At 41.1% G+C, this 20,168-nt stretch overlaps 1 protein-coding gene and 1 long non-coding RNA gene across 5 annotated transcripts in view; one reads left to right on the top strand and one right to left on the bottom strand.

The window, feature by feature from the left end:
- The window catches only part of LOC112618544, a 127,978-nt gene that overhangs the window by 27,458 nt on the left and 80,352 nt on the right, over positions 1-20,168 (bottom strand). The gene's annotated exons all lie outside the window — the stretch shown is intronic.
- MYRIP (myosin VIIA and Rab interacting protein) overlaps positions 1-20,168 on the top strand; it is a 410,104-nt gene that overhangs the window by 353,580 nt on the left and 36,356 nt on the right. For all 4 annotated transcript variants that reach the window (XM_025375656.1, XM_025375655.1, XM_025375654.1 and 1 more), the window contains one exon: positions 7,883-8,122. In XM_025375656.1, coding sequence (XP_025231441.1) covers positions 7,883-8,122 — 240 coding nt within the window. The remainder of the gene's footprint in view (positions 1-7,882; positions 8,123-20,168) is intronic.

The raw sequence follows: 20,168 nt of genomic DNA, 5'->3' as shown, positions 1-20,168 counted from the left end.
CTGCTATCACACCAATTATAAGGAAAACAAATGCCTTATTCACAGCATGTGAATTAGACTAGTTTTAGGTGAACAGCAATGCATTGGAAGTGGGAAAACTTCTACCTTAGACACCAGGGACAGAAACGTTCTAAGTCCTCTGGGAGAGACGGATCAGCTGCAGAGTCCAGCAGCCCCATGGCTCATCCGCTGTCTCCAGCCTCTGAATAGCTGTGCCAAAGGATTGGCAAGGAAAACTATGTACATTTGCCACACTGAGTGCCCTAAAGTTGTTTAACCTGTAAGTTGGAGCTTTTCTCTGAAGTCTACTAAAATAAAATCTAAAAGCAAGCTGCAGAAACTTGGTTTTTTAGGTCAGGTTCAGTATCTTTCATCAACAGGAATGAGGAGAGCCACGAGGACACAAGGATATATTCAACAAAGGTTAACATGGGACTGTTGAAAGTTATCCCTTATCTGGACTCTTTTTTAAAAGGTGGAAAAAGCCCAGAGCCTTGCCTGCCCTTTGCCTCCTGAAACAACCTGGCAGGTGAAAGACAGCCCTATGAAAAACTTTCTGAGACTGGGGCTGCTTTTTATGAGAAAGATGATGAGGCTAAATAGGAGAAAAAAAATTTCTAATTACAATAGGCTAGATTTCAGTGTGCACAGATCACTGGGGTTACTGAGGTAAAGACAGTATTCTAAGGAAATCTCAGGGTATTCATCTCCAGAAAGAATTCTAGAAAAATTATCTTCTCACTCCTTTAAGTATTCCCTTTTGTGAAACAAGAGGTTAAACTCCTTGCCTCTTGGGTTCTCTCCCTGCTTCATGGCTCTGCTGTTTTCCTTTTAGTGGGCACGGTTTAATTTGGAGCATCCAGTCTTGTTTTGGTGTAAGAGAAGAGCTTGGCCTTCAGGGTCAGGTCACCTTCAGCTCAGCTATCCACTAGTGTGACCTTGGACAGTACACACAGCCTTTGTCCTCATCAATACAGAGGGAACTGCTGGGATGCCTGAGTGTGACATTCCGTGCACAGTGCCCTGTAGAGCGTGCACCCACACAATGTGCTCGGCAGTGAGAAATGTCTCGTTCCTTCCCCCACCACTCAAATCCCCATCACCTCACCTCCATTTATTTATTTATTTATTTATTTATTTATTTATTTATTTAGAGACTGAGTCTTGCTCTGTCACCAGGCTGGAGTGCAGTGGTGCAATCTCAGCTCACTGCAATCTCCACCTCCCAGGTTCAAGCGATTCTCCTGCCTCAGCCTCCCGAGTAGCTGGGATTACAGACGCATAACACCACACCCAGCTAATTTTTTTTGTATTTTTAGTAGAGACAGGGTTTCACCATGCTGGCCAGGATGGTCTCAATCTCCTGACCTCATAATCTGCCCACCTCAGCCTCCCAAAGTGCTGGGATTACAGGTGTGAGCTTCCATGCCTGGCCTTCCTCCATTTATTTCTGTTCTCGTGTTTCTTTAGCTGAAGAATTCAATAATTTCCTCAAGAATTTTTAGAAGACCTCCAGTTTGAGAAAGTTGGCATTAAATTTTAAATACTGTCAATTTAAGAAAAATGTTGGCACCATCCTAAATATAAATGCAGATATAAGAATGGAGATCTTGGCCGGGCGCGGTGGCTCAAGCCTGTAATCCCAGCACTTTGGGAGGCCGAGGCGGGCGGATCACGAGGTCAGGAGATCGAGACCATCCTGGCTAACATGGTGAAACCCCGTCTCTACTAAAAATACAAAAAACTAGCCGGGCGTGGTGGCGGGCGCCTGTAGTCCCAGCTACTCGGAGGCTGAGGCAGGAGAATGGCCTGAACTTGGGAGGCGGAGCTTGCAGTGAGCCGAGATCGCGCCACTGCACTCCAGCCTGGGTGACACAGCGCGAGACTCCGTCTCAAAAAAAAAAAAAAAAAAAAAAAGAATGGAGATCTTACACACATGGCAGCACCTAGCCACGGGGTCAAGGCCTGGGTAATCCAGAACATGCCTCTTTTTTCAGTGATCAATGAGATGAAAAACAACATTTAAGGTTATTGTAAAGAACTTGCACACCACTGAAAACATATTAGAAGTCTCTTGTTTAAGAAACTATACTGACTTATCTTAGGAGCATTCCATCGTTAAGTGTTTAAAGATATGCATTTCTGTTTAGCCAGGGTCTCCAAGTTCCATATATATATATATTTTTTTATTTTTTATATATATATATTTTTTATGTTATATATATATATATATATTTTTTTTTTTTTTTTTTTTAATTGAGACAGAGTCTCACTCTGTCACCCAGGCTGGAGTGCAGTGGTACGATCTCAGCTCACTGCAACCTCCATCTCCTGGGTTCAAGCAAGCACATCCAGCTAATTTTTGTATTTTTAGTACAGACAGGGTTTCACCATTTTGGCCAGGCTGGCCTCAAACTCCGGACCTCAAATGATCCACCCATCTCAGCCTCCCAAAGTGCTGGGATTACAGACATGAGCCACCATGCCTGGCCCCACGCTACATTTAAGTGTGCAAGGAAGAGGCAACTTTTTGTTCTTTAGTAACTGCCTTAAACTTCCCCATTCGCCTCCCCATTCTGACTAGCTAGGAATGTAAATCAACCAATTCAAAGAAAACTTGGCCTCTTGTGATTTGAATTATTTTCCCTTTTCTTTCCATTTAAACCTGCCTTTCCTAGGTAAATAATCAGTCCTCCAAACCCTCCACTTTCTCTGCCTTCGCTGTCTTGGAGAGCATATTGAGGAGCTTGTAGGGTTCTCGTGGCTGCGGGGCATCTTAGAGCTAGACAGTGTCCTCTGGGTCCTTGCAGGACTCTGCAGTGATGGGGACCCTGCTCATCAGGTCATTTCTCTGCGTCACTGGCATCTGCTGCCAACGTCTAAGACCTGGGAACTTTGGTCTGTTCCCTGTCTGCTCCATTAGAAGCCAGCACCCCTTCCACGGTCACCAGCATGGCTCTCACACATGTCAGCTACCTGGCCCTGGCTGTCCAACCCCAGGACAGCTACTTTATTACAGTGTCACCAGCAATCTTCTATGACTCTGCTTCTGGGTGCCCTCTGTGCCACACAGGTGCCAGGAGGGACCCTGGAGCCCCCTTCAGCCTCCCTAAGAAGCTCCTCATCAGGGGTGATTGTACTCTGATTCTGCTGCCCATATCATCATAAGGTGGGGGGGGCGGGTCAGAGGTCATAGGCATCCTGTGAGGTTGCCTCTCTCTAGATTTCAATAGAAGTAGAAGTGAAATTTAGCTTTTCAACAGATTCATCTCTAGAAACCCTCTGTCCGTGTTCACAAAATCTGTCTTTTGAGCCTTTTGCTACCCTAAAGAGCTAATGGAGTGAACTGATCAATGGTCTTTTGGTTCTGGATCTACATTCACCTTCCCTGGGGTAAAATGCTTATGGTTTAGCCTAAGAAAATGAAGACACAAGGGAATGCAGTTTTAATGGGAAATGAAAAGCACTGCTTTCTTGTTTTCAAAATAATGTCCCTTTATACGTACAAATACCGCTTTATAAGGTAGAGACTTTGAGACACCACACCAGTGGGCAAGCAACTCTGATTTTCAGATTACTTAAAATGTTTTCTGCCCAGATACAGACATTGCTCATAGTTATCCAGCTTGCCCATAAGGAATTTCATTCTTTCCCACCCCACCCTCTGCCCCTGACCCCCACCGTCCTCCCTGCAAAAGCTTCTCAGGATTCTCCACTGAGTTCATAATCTTCTCAGTGATCTGCTTAAGTCCCTCACTGTCCAACATAGTGAGTATGTTTGGTGTTTGGGTGAAGTTGTTGTGATAATCAGGGTCCCTTGTAAGTAGAAGAGCATTTTTGTTGGCTGAAGACTCAGCAGCACTCTTATTTTCTCTAAATTCTGTTTCCCAGCTGGCTTTAAACACAACCTTACTGCTCCCTTCTCTGAATTCAACTGTAAGCTTCCAATGGCGTACATGTTCAACTAACATGTACCCATCTACTGTTGTCTTACTTAGGAAGTATTCTTATTGATAAGTATTCTTATCGGTATTTCTTAGCCTTTTGGGAGCACGGACCCCTGTGGAAATCTGATGAAAACTAATAATGCTCATCCTAGAAAAGTGTGCATGCATACCAAAGTTTGTGAACAATATCAGGGGTCCACAGAGGCCCATCCATGGACTCCATGTCAGCCAAGATCCCAGCTTAGCATTTACTGTCTCAGCTATCATGAAAATTAAAATCAGCTCATGGGGGAAAATATGTGTGAGTTTATAACATAGGACAGGGATTGCTTAACCCTTTGCAAGCTAAAAATACCTATTTTTCTCTGGAGATATAAATATTTGCTAATCTACTTGATGAATATTAGATGGCCAAATAATACTGTTATTTTTGAAGTTCTTGTGGCTTTTGATAATGATGCTTCCAGTTATGCTTATGGTATCTCATCTGGGCATCAGATCTGTGTGCATACGATTCGTCTTTCTGTGAACTCAAGAACCATCACTTAGCGTTATGATTCTTGCTGCTCCAATAAAACTTGAGATATGTCCTGATAATCTTTAGGATTCCATTCTTTAAGATTTGCTCAGTTATCATCTATTCTAATTTCCCTTCCTGACAATATCTACCTTAACCAACCAGATGAGGGCCCTTCCTCTGAGTATCATCAAACCCTTACGTGTGGTTATTCTGTTCCCCAGTATGTTACAATTGTCTGGTTCAATGTTCCTCTCTCCATCACACTGTCAACTCCAATAGGGCAGGAACAGTGTCACTCCCACCCTTGAGCCCCAGTAAAGCACAGTGCTCAGCACATAGTGGGTGCTCAACACGTGTTTGCTGGATGTGGACTGAATCACAATAATTCCTCATAATTTCTCGTGATAAATAGACATGAAACGTAGACAAATCATGTTAAGCAGGTTTCATCTTTTGGGTTAACTATTTTAGCCTTGTAAATTAGTCTTTCATGGTCTGTATATTCAAGCAATAATTAGGCCAAAGCTTAATGTTAATAAAAGTAAACTAGAGTTAACATGAATTGACAGCTCCATGTGTAGAGATGATAAGAGAAGGTCACCAGGGCTGAGTTTGTAACCAGTTGCTGATTTCCTGGCTAATTTAGTGCATACTACAACAATAGCAGAAAATCTATTTGATAGTTAAAGCCCTATTTCTTAGACTGGTGTTTAACCCTCCACAGACTGACCCAGACCTGATTTTTCCATACCACCCGGCTCCTCACTCTCTCCACTTCTGAACCTTATCCCTATAACTATGCAAGCAGCTTCATGCGCCCTGGGTCCTATTGGTCCTGCTGCTTCTACGTCAAGAATGCCTGTCCCATTACAAGAATGACCTGCTCAGAGGTCATTCTTCCTGTGGACCACCTCCACATCCCAGGCAAAGGAATTCCCCCTTCTCAAGCTGCTAGGAGTACAGGTTACTTCACATGAGTCCCTCCCTAATCAATTCTCACTCGGGACCAGAAAAAAAATAATCACTTCCAATAGATGTTTTTCTCTTAATTATTCAGTGATATTTTTCATTTCTATGTCATCTGTTTTCTTCTAATCAGCTTTGGATAGACATCTGCCTTTAGAATTTATCCAATTACAAACTCTCTCAAGTAAAATTGATACACAAACAAAGTATGAAAGAATGTATCACACGTCTTTTTAAAAAACAAGATATCCAGATTATTGTTGCAAAATGTTTTGTGATGAAGTCCTTCCTGTTGAATGAGTAACTGGATGAAAAGACCATACTTCTTTTTCATCCTTATTAATATTGTTGATAATATTTACTCATCAGTTCTTGAGCTTGAGAAAATTCACCTGGGACACTGTCATCTGAAGACTCTTAGTCTGAGATTTCAATAATATAACCAATTTCACCATTATTGTTAGAATCTAGAGACCTGCTGTCCTCTTTGAATTCATCTTCTGAGTCATCTAATGATGGTGAAATGTTGTTCTCTGTCAGTTTTTGGAATTTTCAATTGTATGCAGTGAAAACTAAAAGCAGATTCAAAATAGTGATGATTTATGTCACTACTGAATCATCCTTCTAGGCAATTTCAATATTCTACTTATTTTTTCATCTTTTTTAGCATAATTTGGAATAATTGGTGAGTAATGATAAAAAATAATTCCCTGGATGATGAAATAGCAAAATGTTTCAAAAGATAGGAAAAATAAGATCACAAAGATCCCATTATATATCTTAGATTTATAAAAAGGTCCAGTGAACCCATATGGTAATTGTAATGAGTTATATTTTATTTAAAAAATAAGTAAATTCTCTTCGTGTTCTTCAGAAGCCCTCTAAGAGAATAAAAGTTATAAAATATCAAACCCTACAAATAGATAGAACAACTCCAAGAGGAAACTCAAAAAGTAAAATTGGGTCCAGTGACCCCATGGTATGCCATATTATGTACATATGAACACTTCAACACACATCTGTCTAACTGAAGGCCAAGAATAGAGGAAGAGTCACACTCTCTATGTCTTCCTGGAGTTCCCCAGGCCTAGTAAAGGCTTTACTCACAGAAGGAGTTTAGGAGATATTCAGCAAGTGGAGAGTTGGAGCAGGAGATATAATCATTAAGGGAATGTCAAACAATATTCCTTACAAACGTGCAAGGTCCTTGTACCATCTCGAAATCTAGGCCCTTTGCCTAGAATATTGTTCTTCCCTCTCTCCCTTTTAGCTGGGTGACTGTTAACTTTGAATCTCAATTCAGAGTCCCTTCTGCAGGGAAGCTTTCCCTAATCCTCAACCCCTCCCATCAAGTGCTTATTTATGGGCTGTGAGAATCCCTTCCCTTCACCACATCCCAGCCACACACATCATTTTCTCTGCACTCAACCACCACGAAAAGTTAGTACTCATTAGCCAACACCTCTTCCTCTCCGTTCCCACCCTATTGGTTACTGGTTACAAAAATACAGTTAGATAGAATAAATGAGTTCTAATGTTAGATAGCACAGTAGGAGAACTGTAGTTAACATAATTTATTGTATATTTGGGCCGGGCATGGTGGCATGTATCTGTAGTCCCAGCTACTTGGAAGGCTAAGGCAAGGAGAATCGCTTGAGCCTAGGAGCTCCGGGCTATAGTGTGCTGTGCTGGTTGGGTGTCCACACTAAGTCTGGCATCAATATAGTGATCTCCTAGGAGCGGGGGACCACCAGATTGCCTGAGGAGGGGTGAACTAGCCCAGATTGGAAACAAAGCAGCTCCAAGCTCCCATGCTAATCAGTCATGGGATTAGGTCTATGAATAGCTACTGCACTCCAGCCTGGGCAACACAGTGAGACCCTGTCTCCAAAAATAATAATTTATTGTATATTTGGAATGTTCTCAACACCAAGAAATGATAAATGTTTGAGGTGATGGATATCTTAATTATCCTGATTTGATCTTTATACAATGTAGACATGTATCAGATATCACATGTATCCCATAAATATGTACAATTATTCAGTATCAATTTTTGAAAGTGAATATGGAAAGTTTTAGTGTGTCTCCTTCATTACAGAGCTGACCCAGGCAAGGGCTGGTCAGGTTCTCCAAGCATCCTTTCACCAGCACAGTGCTGCCCATGGTGGGAGCTCAGAGAGTAGTCTGTGAATTTTAAAAAAAAAAAAAAAAAATTGAATTCAAACACTTTTCTGAGTAAAGAGGCTTACCTTCTCAAATTCACGCCTTTGAAAAAGTAAAGGTAAAAACTAAAAGTCCATCTGAAAAGAAAACAGACCAGGTAAGAAAGCTGTTACTTTCCTAGACTATATGTTCCTATGTTCCTTTAGTCAGGGGTTATTGGGAACAAGAGGCAACATGGCTGTAGCAGAGGGCTCCTCATCTCATGATTCTGGCTTTCATTTAGGTGTCGGATGATTTATCAGAGACAGACATCAGCAATGAGGCTCGGGACCCCCGGACTCCCATAAACACCACAGAGGAGAAACGGAGAAACAGGCTGTACGAGTTAGCAATGAAAATGAGTGAAAAGGAGACTTCTTCAGGGGAGGATCAGGAGTCTGAGCCCAAGACAGAATCTGAGAACCAGAAGGAAAGTCTGTCCTCTGAAGACAACAGCCAGAGCGTCCAGGACGAGCTGAAGAAGGTAAGGGGCTGTGAAGCCACCTGCAGACAGCTCAAGCTTCTGCAGTGAGGTGCTGGAGATTCTATATTGGTGCAGAGAGGTGCTGGGTCCCCAAAGAGCTCTCTCTAAAATGCCCAACCCTGTGCACTTAGGAGAGCCTAAGAGAACCCTTCTTAACTTGCACTGGGTGGTACAATCAGGAAAACAGCACCATGGAAGTTTCCCAAGAACTCTTGCCTTCCACTATCTTTCATCAAGACAGCCCCTTGGCTTTGAGTCTATGATTTAGTGCCCCTTATCCCTCTCACTGGTAAAAATCAGTGTTATTTCCTGCTCCACCCTCTCCCTGAGGAATTTTGTCCACGGATTGAGGTCATCTAGCCAACCCCTCTTTTAATCAATGATGAAGCTCTGCTCCATGCTAAGGAGACTTCGTGTTCAAAGTGGCCCTCTGGATTGTTTCTCTCTGCAGTTTTCAGATTTTGGTTTGTTTGTTTTAGCCTCAGAATCCTTTTTCAAACAGTCTTTTTATGGAATCCCAGTATTTCACACAGAAAAAAAGTATTCCCGTCTTAGGGTCCCCAAAGCTCTAACCACTTGAGTTTCAGAACCACACTCCTCCTCCCCTTTTCCTACCCCCAGTAGCCCCTGAGTTGCAAAGGACACAGTTTGAAAACCACAGAAGATAAACCCAACCTCTGGCATAAAAGAATCCCACGCTCCCTCCCCGTAGTCAGTGCTCTGCCCACTGTCCCCCAGTATTGGGGTTTCCTCTACAGCTTCTCAAAGCACGTTTATGCTAGACTTGCTACCTTAGAGTCAGAATATCCCTGCCAGCCTCCGATGGAAGGGAACACACTAACATTTGTTGAGTGTCTCCTCTGTGTCTCCTCTGTGCGTGTGCCTGTACACATGTTCATTAGGTCCTTAAATAATCCGTTGAAAAAGAAGCAGGCCATTTTTGCAGAAGAAGAAACTGAAGCTGGGTCATTGAGGTCCTTACCAAAGGCTCACAACTAGTAAGTTTCAGAGCTAAGGCTGCATCACAAACCTGCTTGGCCTTAAATCACAGGCCCTTCCTTTACAATGAGCCAAAGATGCGATTTTATCTTCAGAGTGATGATTTGTTAGAGAGAAACCTCCCAGGTGTTTTCTGTGTCCCGAGTGTATACTGTGTAAACTAAGAAGTTGCTGTTAATGCACATGCATGGGTGAAGGAGCTGCCTTCATCTGCTCAGCAGCCAAGCTGGGGTCCTGTGGAGGAGGAATTGAAGACCATTACTGCTGAGCCCCTGAACCCTCCAACAAATTGAACTCTGTTTTTCACTTTTCCCATCCCACCCTCCATAACCGTCAAGTCCTCACCCATAAATCTTTTCCCAGATTGTCCGTGAGGTGGAGAGTGGAGCTTGGTCTCCACGAGGAGCCCCTCACTGGGATATGGACTCCAACCTGTTGCAAATGGTAAAGGGCTCTGATCCTCTCTGTTACTTGAACTGATAACTGATGCCACATTACAGTCAGATTTGTATGCTGGAGCTTAGAGCCAGACAGTATCTGGAGAATATCACATTCTTTCTTACAATGACTCTGTCTCCTACTGGCTTTGCTGCCTGATGGTCCCAAGGCTCTAAAAACTCTCACTGTACCAGTAGCGCGCCAGGCTGAGTCATGCAACCTCACCCTTCATCATTCTGCAAGGAGCAACCTCCTTGAGGCACAGCCATCAATGTACGCTATTCTCCCCTGGGCAGAATGTAAGCAGAGAAAGAAGGAGCTACTGGGGGGACTTCCTGGGGACTTAGACAAGCACCTCCATCCTGCCCTGGCCCTAATTAGGCAGGAAATTAAGAGAGTTGGCTTTATTCAGATTCCCAAATGTGTCAGCTTCTCAAAGTTCAAGTCTTGCCTTCCTAGTCTACCATGAATCAATGAATTAAATATTCAAACATATTCTTGTGCATGTAAAAATCCATATAGCCATATATATATATGTGTGTGTGTGTGTGTGTGTGTGTGTGTGTATATATATATATATATGGCTGGGCATGGTGGCTCATGCCTGTAATCCCAGCACTTTGGGAGGCCGAGGTGGGCGGATCACAAGGTCAGGAGATCAAGACCATCCTAACTAACAAAGTGAAACCTCGTCTCTACTAAAAATACAAAAATTAGCCAGGTGTGGTGGTGGGCACCTGTAGTCCCAGCTACTCAGGAGGCTGAGGCAGGAGAATGGCATGAACCCAGGATGCCTCCTGGGTTCAGCTTGCACTGAGCCGAGATTGTGCCACTGCACTCCAGCCTGGGCAACAGAGTGAGACTCCGTCTCAAAAAAAGGAAAAGAAAAAGAAAAAGAAAAACAGAAATATATGGTTAAGTATTGAATATTATTTAAAAACAGAAAAGTGTTGAGATATGTTTTAGGATTAGATTGAGTCTGAAGCATAACCGGCCAGGTGCAGTGGCTCACGCCTGTAATTCCAGCACTTTGGGAGGCCAAGGCAGGCAGATCGCTTGAGCCCAGGAGTTTCAGACCAGCCTGGGCAACATGGCAAAAACCCAATTTCTACTAAAAATACAAAAAATTAGCCAGGGTTGGTGGCGTGGATCTGTAGTCTCAGCTACTTAAGAGGCTGAGGTGGGAGGATCACTTGAGCCCAGGAGGTTGAGGCTCATCACTGGACGCCAGCCTGGGTGACAGAGTGGGACCTTGTCTCAAAAAATATATAAATAAATAAAAACAAACAAAATTAGCTGGGCATGGTGGCTTATGTCTGTGGTCCCAGCTACTTGAGAGGCTGAGATTACTTGAACCCAGGAGGTTGAGGCTACAGTGAGCCATGATTGCACCACAGCACTCCAGCCTGGGCAATGACAGAGAGAGACCCTGTCTCAAAAAAAAAAAAAAGGAAAAAAAAAGAAAAACAAAACCATGCAGTTTGCAAACTCTGTGGTGTTGGTTAATGGCTTAACTCACTGCTACTTAGAACATGACGATTCATTTCTTGCCCGGTTACTCTACCTCACCTCCTAACTGGTCTCCTGACCCTCCAGGCCCTTCTTGGCCCTTCCAATTCTATCTCCACTCAGTGGCCAGGTTGCCCTACGGTTCCTGCACTTGCTCACAGCCTGTCAACAGGCCCATGTCTGTCTTGCTTTTTAATTGATCCCTAGGACCCAGTCCAGGTTTTCATTGTTGATTGAATAAATACATCTTGGCCTCATTTGTAAAATGGGGATAATCATACCTCCTTATAGGGTTGTGAGGAATGAATTATGTAGTGTATGGTTTGGCACATAGCAGGAGCCCAGCAAATCTTAATTATTGTAGCTTTAGGAAAATAAGCTTCACTGTCATGAAATATCATCCATCTGCTGGTACTGAAGGAACAGCTTAGTGCTGATTCCCAATCAACACTTGCCGTGTCATGCTGTGGGTCTGTAACTACATTTGGTGCTCCTTGATGCCATGCAGAGTGTAAGTGTGGAAATCACTACATCAGATCCCTAGGTTACCATCTTCAGGATCAGAGTTAACTGTGATGTCCCCATGACCCCAACACCACTAGTCTGAGCAACACACACAGACAGACACACACACACCACACACACGGGAGTAGATCTAGGGTAATGTGACTATTCCAGAAGCTGCCACTGCTCCACCCTTGTTTCTTAACCATGGTAGTGCACACTGGCCCAAAGTCCAGCTACCTGAGGGCCTTCTCTTGAGTAGCAGGAGCTCCTCTTCCTAATCAGAAGACTAGCTGGAAGGGCCAGAGAAATGCCACTCCCAGGAGCGGGAGTGAGGCGCTAACCAGTGACTGATGGAAGGCTGTAAATATCCCAGCTCTTTTGCTTCGGTTGGGATGGTGACTCTGAGGCTTGAGCCACGCACTGACTCCCTCAGCATATGTAGCTGGTGGCACCCACAGTGATGAACTACTTGATAAACTACATGATAAGGCAGTCTTCTCTACTGACTCTCTTTCCTTTCCTGTCTCACTTCCCCACTCCTCTGCCACTGTTTCCTGGGACTGCCTCCCACATAAGCCATGTACACCCCAATTTTTGTCTCAGGGTCATTTTCTGGGGGAGCCCAGACTAAGACAAACAGAAGAAAATGTATCATCCCCAAATTGCAAATACTTACTTTGGTATTGTGAATAAGCAGTGAGGAAGTCTAACCACCAAATTGGTTACTGATAGGCTTTATCTCACCAAAAGGAGGCTTGCCTCATACAGAGGCAGAGCTCAGCCAGGGCCTCCATCACTGTCCCTGCTCTTTGGGAGCCAAAGCAGAGGAATGCGCATATGCCCGTAGACATAGTGACATCAATGGCAGATCAGTATCCTCAGTATAACATCCCATCTAATTGGAGCTACAGAATCCTGTCCAGCAGCAGCAGAAGCATTTTAGAAACATACTTTTACCTGATGGGATTCAAACCTTTGCTGCAGGCAAACATATCCCTACAGTTGGATTAATGTCTTCCTTTGACTGGAGGCTGGGGCCCAGTGATTACTTAAGGATGGGCACTGGAACCTGAATTTAACCAGCTGAAGAACGAGCTTGGGGCCAGATCAAAACTTCTTGGGAACTGGATTCCTGAAAGGTCATGTTTCTTCTTTAAGTAATAACTTGGTTCCACCAGACCTCCGTGGTCAGCCTTCCAAACCACGTGGTCCTCAAAGCCTGGGAATGAGCACTTGTTTCTCCCCAACCACTGAGCAGCCATGCCAACAGCACTAGCCATGCCAATGTTTCTGGAAGAAAGTCCTGGCTAAAGTGGTTCTTTTTGCCTCTAGGGATGCAGCTGCTGCCCTCCTAAAGAGGGATGCAAAGGAGGACTAAGGACTCCTGGCCTGAGTTTGGAGACTACATCAGGGGCCAAGTCTCCTCTAAACCCCCTAATTTTTCCAGGCCTGGAGCAGCAGTCCCCAAGTTCCCTTCTGGTTCCAAAATTCCAAAGTTCTAGATATGCAATAGAATAAATAGGTTTTTGCTTCTTAACATAAGTATCATTTACAATACTGTATATGAAAAAAGATGTCCTATGTGTCAATCTTTTGGAACATGAGCATTTGTTAAAGGACTAGATTAGGCAAATCTTGCACTATAGCCAAATTTGTACATCTAGTGTCCTTAAAGCATTTTTATTAAGAGTCTTTGTTTATTAATTATCATAAGTAGCTGAGCCATTGTGCTTTATTTTCACAAGGGAGTCAACAACCAGCAGACATCTCTGCTGGGATTCAAACTGACTCTTAGTTTCACTTTAAAGAGTGAAACTACATTTATAATTTCATAGAATAATATTCATTTTTTCAATTTTGAAAAATTTGAATTGTATTTATAGTTTCATAGAATAATTTTCATCAAAGTACTGAGACTTCTCTGAACTAATAAATGTCATTCTCCCTCAAACAAGAGAATAATTTGTGCATCTTCTGATGGCTGCCCCCCAATTACTAAAGCCAAGCCACATGGAAACACAATCCTGGTCAATGGTGAAGGAAGCAGATTTATTGACTGTTGTCTGAGAAAACCCAGAGACTTGGGTTTCTCAAGTTTAATGTGCTTGTGAAAAAAATTTTGTTGATGTCATGATGTTAACATAAAATAAAGTATTGTCCATATGTGTCTAACTTTCATAAAATAACCATTCACATGAGGCTATAGCACCCTACAACCCAGGGAGCATTTTATTTCAGAAGAGTGCCTCATCGTCACTTGCTGCTAGAGTGAATATAGTATTAGATACTGACTTATAACTTCCAAACTACACTGATTTCAGTAGGCCTTATGCCTATTGAGGAATTAACACCTCTTTCCCAACTTTCTATTTAACTGCTGCCCTAGGAAAAAAGAGAAGCTTTAACTGTCCACTTAGAGCTACTGCTCTTATCCACAGTGCTTGAACAGGTGAGGAGGTTTTATTTCACTCATGCTCATCTGCACCCTTCATTCCCACAACTGTGTCCTGGGGAAGGACCTGCCAGGCCAGGAAGGTAGAGTTCTAGGTTCTCTTTTGGATCTTCAAAAGAGAGAAGCAGAATATCTTCCTCTCTAGGCAAAGATGGACTGGGAAAGATTGCCCAGAACTCCAATGCAGACATACCTTCAAGCCTGTAAAATGCAGGTGTTACCTGGAAGGCCAGGATAAGGATATCACCCCAGTCACAGCAGTAGAATGAGGTGCTGGACAGAAATGGTTTGAAGAAAGAAAGGCAGAGTTACTCCAAAAGGTTTTAAGTAGAAAGGCCTGGCAAGCAAGGCACTGGTTCAGAACTCTCACCTCATGGAAGCCCAAAAGTAAGAAACTCTGGGGAGGGGGAAGAGGAAGCAAAGATACTGTGAATCTGAAGTTCTCTAGAATAAGCAAGATTGTGCTCTTGGAAAACATCTCTGGGTAGAAAATATAAAAACTAAAGAAGGAAAAACATGTATATCAGTTTCTCCTATAAACAGAAATGCCAAAATCCTAAAGAAAATACTAGCAAACTGAATTCCACAACATTAAGAGAGTAACATATCATAACTCATATATTTTATTCCAAGAATGCAAAATAAAGTGAAAAGCAGGAAACCCCACTGTTATACTCATTTAGTAAGTACTATTTTTTAAAAGCACATCATAATCTCAACTGATGCCAAAATGTCTTTTGGAAACATTCAACACATATTCCACTGGGGGAAAAACTCTCTCAGTGTAATAGAAAGATAATTCTGTAACATGATGAAGAAAATCCACTTCGAAGCACCAGAGGCCCTGGATATTTTTTCTTGATGAGAGCTCATTTTAAATATCAAAAACATCATGAACATCACATTTTACTACCAATCAAAGAAACACATGACAAAGAGATGAATTTGTAAATGCTTTTACATAAATGTGTATTTTGTTAATCAAATAGCACGTACATATGTGTAAAAAATAATATGTGTGGCTTTAAGATTTGTTTTACAGACAAATATTTGTAGTTATTTAGCAAATATGTATTGTTGCTAAAGAAATAAATGAGCAAAATTGGCTCTAGAAGGTTTACAAAATCTGAACAGACCACAGAAGAAATTGGCAAAGTGGTCAAGGAATTATTTCTCAGAAAGAAGCTAGTCTCAGGTAACTTTGACAATAAAACCCATTAAACGTTCATGGTACTAATTACCTTCACACTAATAAAACTGTTCTTGAGCAATTAAAAAAATGGAAAGCACCCCAGTTCTGAATCTCACACACAAAAAATCACACACCACCAAAAATTTACAAATTAACTCACGAGTGAATAAACATTCAAAAATTCTCAACGTATTAGCAAATTGTTTCTAACTATGAATTAAAGTAATAATTTATGACTACCAGACAGGATGTAGTCTAAGAATGTAATAATATTAATTTTAGGATATCTATTAACATTTTTTGTTATATTTACAGGCTAAAGGGAGAGAAACATGATTTTATTAAATTCTTAGCTTGATGTTTGACATAGTAAGAAATTCATAAAATACTCCTAAATACTGAATGAAGAATGAATTCCAAACTAACAGCTGATAAAGTTAAACAACCATTTCTGATAAAGTAGGAAGACAAAAACTCAACAGCAGTGACTGGTAGCCTTTTGGGGATTGCAGACCTTTTTACAAATTTGATGAACATTGTAAACCCCTTCTCCATAAAGCATAAAAAAAGAAATTGATTTTCATCAAATTGGAAAGTCACTGATTGCATGAAGCCCATCCATAAACCCCAAGTTTAAAAATTACTATTAAATGACAGAAAGAAAACAAAGATGTCTTCTACTACTTCTTTGATTCAACATTGGTCTGGCATTCTCTCCAGTATAATAAGAAATAAAAATTGCCAATATTAGATAGCAGAAAACAAAACTATGATGACTTTAGATTTCTGAGTTAAGATAAGAAAATCAACTGAAAAGATTATTAGAAATAAGTTTGGTAGGGTGGCCTATCACAAAAGAGTACTACATAAGCAAAAATTTCATATACACAGCAATAACCTCTCAGAAAATATAAAGAAAAAATTCTATTTGCAGTAGCAGCAAAAGTACACACAGCGCTGAACATACACTTGGCATATAACCCAAAAATTCTCCTAAGTATTACCAAAGAGAAATAAAGACCTATGTCTACATACACAGACACACACACAAAACATTCACGATCACCAAAAACTGGAAACAACCTAGTTGTCCACCAGTTCACCAGCTGGTAAACAAGTATAAATGCACCAATGTCAATGAATCTTAAGAGCATTATGCTGAGGGAAAAAAGACTCAAAAGGTTACATATTTCCCACTTACATGACATTCTGGAGAAGGCAAAACTATAGAGACAAAACACATACCAGTGGTTACAAGAGAATGGGGTGAGGGGAAGTTTGATATAAAGAGACATAAGGGAATTTTTTGGTCTGATGGAAATATTCTAAATCTTGATTGGGTGGTAGCTACTCAACTGCATGCTTTTGTCAAAATTCATAGAACTATTTGCCTTTAAAGGCTGAATTTTACTGTATGTAATATACATATGCACATACACATTTACATATATATATACATACATAGTGCCCTTGAATAACTTAACTACGAATGTATGAAACTCATGTGAATAAAATTAACCAGCTTTGCTAGGAGACATAAAGACTGAATAAGTACGGAAACATATTCTGTGTACCGATGGGAAAACTTCACACTTTTATAGAAGTTAGTTTTCCCCAAATTAATACATACATTTAACAGATTTCCAATCATCTTAATGAGATTTTTTGCAAACTTGATGAAGTTACTCTGAAGTTCATCTGGAAGAATAAGTGCATAAAATATAGCCAAGAAAACTCCAACTGTAATTATAGCAGTGGGGCTAACACTGGAATAAGCAAACAGATTAATGAAACACAATAGAAAATACAGAAATTTATTATGACATGACAATGGTACATTTAATATCAAAGAAAGATTCTTTAAGGAATATTAGATTAACAAATTATGTAGTACAAGCAGAACTAAATTAGATTCATACATCATACTACATACAAGAATAAATTCTCAATGGGCAGGAGTTTAAAAGGTTAAGTAAAAGAAGTTACACAATTACTAGAATAAATTATAGATGAATATTTTGTAACATTAGGACAAGAAAGGCCAGAAACCTTAAAAGCCTGAAATATATGATTGCATAAGTATTAAGAACTTATGTTCATCAAAACCATAAAATTAAAAGGAAAAGAATAGTTAAGAAGACATAGTGCTTAAATATATAATGGGTGAAGAATTAAGAACTTTATAACTCTGTATTATAACTCTGTATAACTCTGCTATAAAGAAATACCTTAGACTGGGTAATTTATAAAGAAAAGAGGTTTAATTGGCTCACAGTTCTACAGGCTGTACAGGAAGCATGGCTGAAGATGCCTCAGGAAACTTACAATCATGGCAGAAGGCAAAGGGGAAGCAGGCATGTCTTACATGGCTGGAGTAGGAGGAAGAGAGTGAGGGAGGAGGTGCCACACACTTTTAAACAATCAGATCTCAAGACAACTCACTCACTATCATGGGAACAGCACCAAAGTGGAAATCTGCCCCCACAATCCAATCACTTTCCACCAGGCCCCACCTGCAATATTGGGGATTACAATTTGACACGAGATTTGGGCAGAGACACAGACCCAAACCATATCAAACTCCAATAGATAAAGGGTAATGTACATAAGCAGGCGAGTCACCAAAAAAAAAAAAAAAAAAAATGTAAATGGCCAATAAGCATATGAAAAAATATTCAACTTTAATTGTATTACAATTTGTATTTAATATAACACCTTGCCCAGAACTTGCCATATGGTTAGCATGTTCATTTTTTTAATTCACCAAATGTTTATTGAGTGTCTCAATGTGCCTGGCACTATTGAAGTACAGAGAAAATGGCCATGAACAAGACAGAGTTTATCATTTGCTCAATCAGTAAGGATACAAATTAAATTAATGAGGTGCCACTTTTGCCTAATAAATTGGATGGTTAAAAAGAAGGATAATTGGCTCACTCTTCTAATCCCAACACTTTAGGAGGCCAAGGCAAGCAGATCGCTTGGGCCCAGGTGTTTGAGACCAGCTTGGGCGATGTAGCAAGACCCCTCTCTACAAAAAAATACAAAAATTAGCCAGCCATAGTGGTGAGCACCTGTGGTCCCAGCTACTCCGGAGGCTAAGGTGGGAGGATCACTTAAGCCCAGGATATGGAGGTTGCAGTGAGCCAATATTGTGCCACTGCACTCCACCTTGGGTGACAAAGTGAGACTCTGTATCAAGAAACAAAAAGAATGACATTTAGTGTTGGTAAGAGTTCAGGAAAACAGGCAGTCTGCCACCATAAAATAGTGGGAGCACATATTAGAGTTTGGTAATTGGTAATCCAAAGGAATCAAAGTGTGCATACCCTTTGATCTGGCAATCGTACTTTCAATTATTTATCCAAAGAAAAACCTGGAGAAGCAGCCAGGGGGGCAGGGGTGCAGGGTGGGGAGTCGGTGGGGGAGCATATATTACAATGTAATTCATCAAGCATTGTGTTTTCATTGTAGGGAAACAACAAACTGAAATCGGAATGCCCAACAATAAGAGATCCTTGGAGATACGGGGAGATGGGGTTCAGATAACAGATGGGGCATAGGCATTGGAACAGCAAAGATAAATTGGTCCAGATACAAGTGATACAGGGCAGGTGAGCCCCGAAATTGGGGCTTAACCCAAGAGGGTTCTTGGCTTTGCCCAGGAAAGAATTCAAGGGTGAGTGGAGGATGCTAAACAGAAACTATAATTGAAGCGGCAGTGTATACCAGCAGCAGAGGTACTGCTCCTTCCAGAGCAGGGCTACCCCATAGGCAGTGTGCCCAGAATAGCAGCTCAGAGGCACTTCTGCAGTCATATTTACATAAATATAGTAATTATACTTTTAATTACATATAAGTTAAGGGGCAGTTTATGAAGAAATTTATAAGATGAAGGTGGTAATGTGTCAGGTTGTTGCTATGGAAAGGGGTGGTAAGCTCCAGGTGTTGCCATGGCAGTGGTAAACTGACACAGCACACTGGTGGGGTGTCTTACGGAAAGCTGCTTCTATCCTGGCCCTGTTTTAACTAGTCCTCAATTTGGTCCAGTGTCTGAGCCCAGCCTCCTACCTCACAATTAAGTGGGTAAATTTCATGTCAGGAAGTTGAGGAGGTTTTATATTCCATATGTTTATTACCTCTCTCTCCCCTACCCCCCACCCCTCTCGCCATCTGTCTTTCTGAGGCAAATTTGTTTTCTGAAAGTGAAGGGATAGTGGAATTGGAGGTTCAACATTGTAGAGAGGGTTTAAAATAGCTACTGCATCAAATGTAAAGAAAACAATGTGGAGAAATGTTGGAAGTCCCAGGCAGCACTGAAAGCATAGATGAGGTCAGATCATGAACATTTACCTGATGTATAAAGAACCTGTACAAGAATACAGCAATCTTGGACACAATTAAATGCAAAATAAAAATCCATTTTATTCAAAGAAAGTATCTGTTCCTACCAGATCTATTCATAAATCCACATCATTTGACATAATTACACAGTGTGGTTCAAGCGTTTCTGAGATTTACAGCGGAACCTCCCATTTCAGAGGTTTGTAGCTTAGCCATTAACCTTCCCTGAACTAAAATCTACATATGAATTTCAAACCATTGATGGGATGGGGCATAGAATGGAAACTAACTCCATCCATAATAAGAGCAAAAAATGTGAAGTTAAAGCTTAAAAAGTTAAAACTGCAGATCTCCAAGAAATCTAGCAGTTCACTGGAAGAAAGATGGTGTAAAGATGAATTCTTCCAAAATTAGGTTAGAGGTTTAATGCAATGCAAATCAAAATCTGAACCAGATATCTTTTAACTTTTCAAAAAGAGAGTCTAAAAATCAAAACCATCTGATAGAATAAACAGTCAAAAATAGTTTAGAAATGTTTAGAAAAAATAAGAGGTGTGAAGAGGATCCATTTATTAAGATGTTATATGTTTTAAAGGTGCAGTAAT

The sequence above is a fragment of the Theropithecus gelada genome, chromosome 2, assembly GCF_003255815.1.
Source record: "Theropithecus gelada isolate Dixy chromosome 2, Tgel_1.0, whole genome shotgun sequence".
NCBI lineage: Eukaryota > Metazoa > Chordata > Mammalia > Primates > Cercopithecidae > Theropithecus > Theropithecus gelada.
The sequence above is the reverse complement of the archived record's forward strand: the minus strand, read 5'-3'. Positions and strand labels throughout refer to the sequence as shown.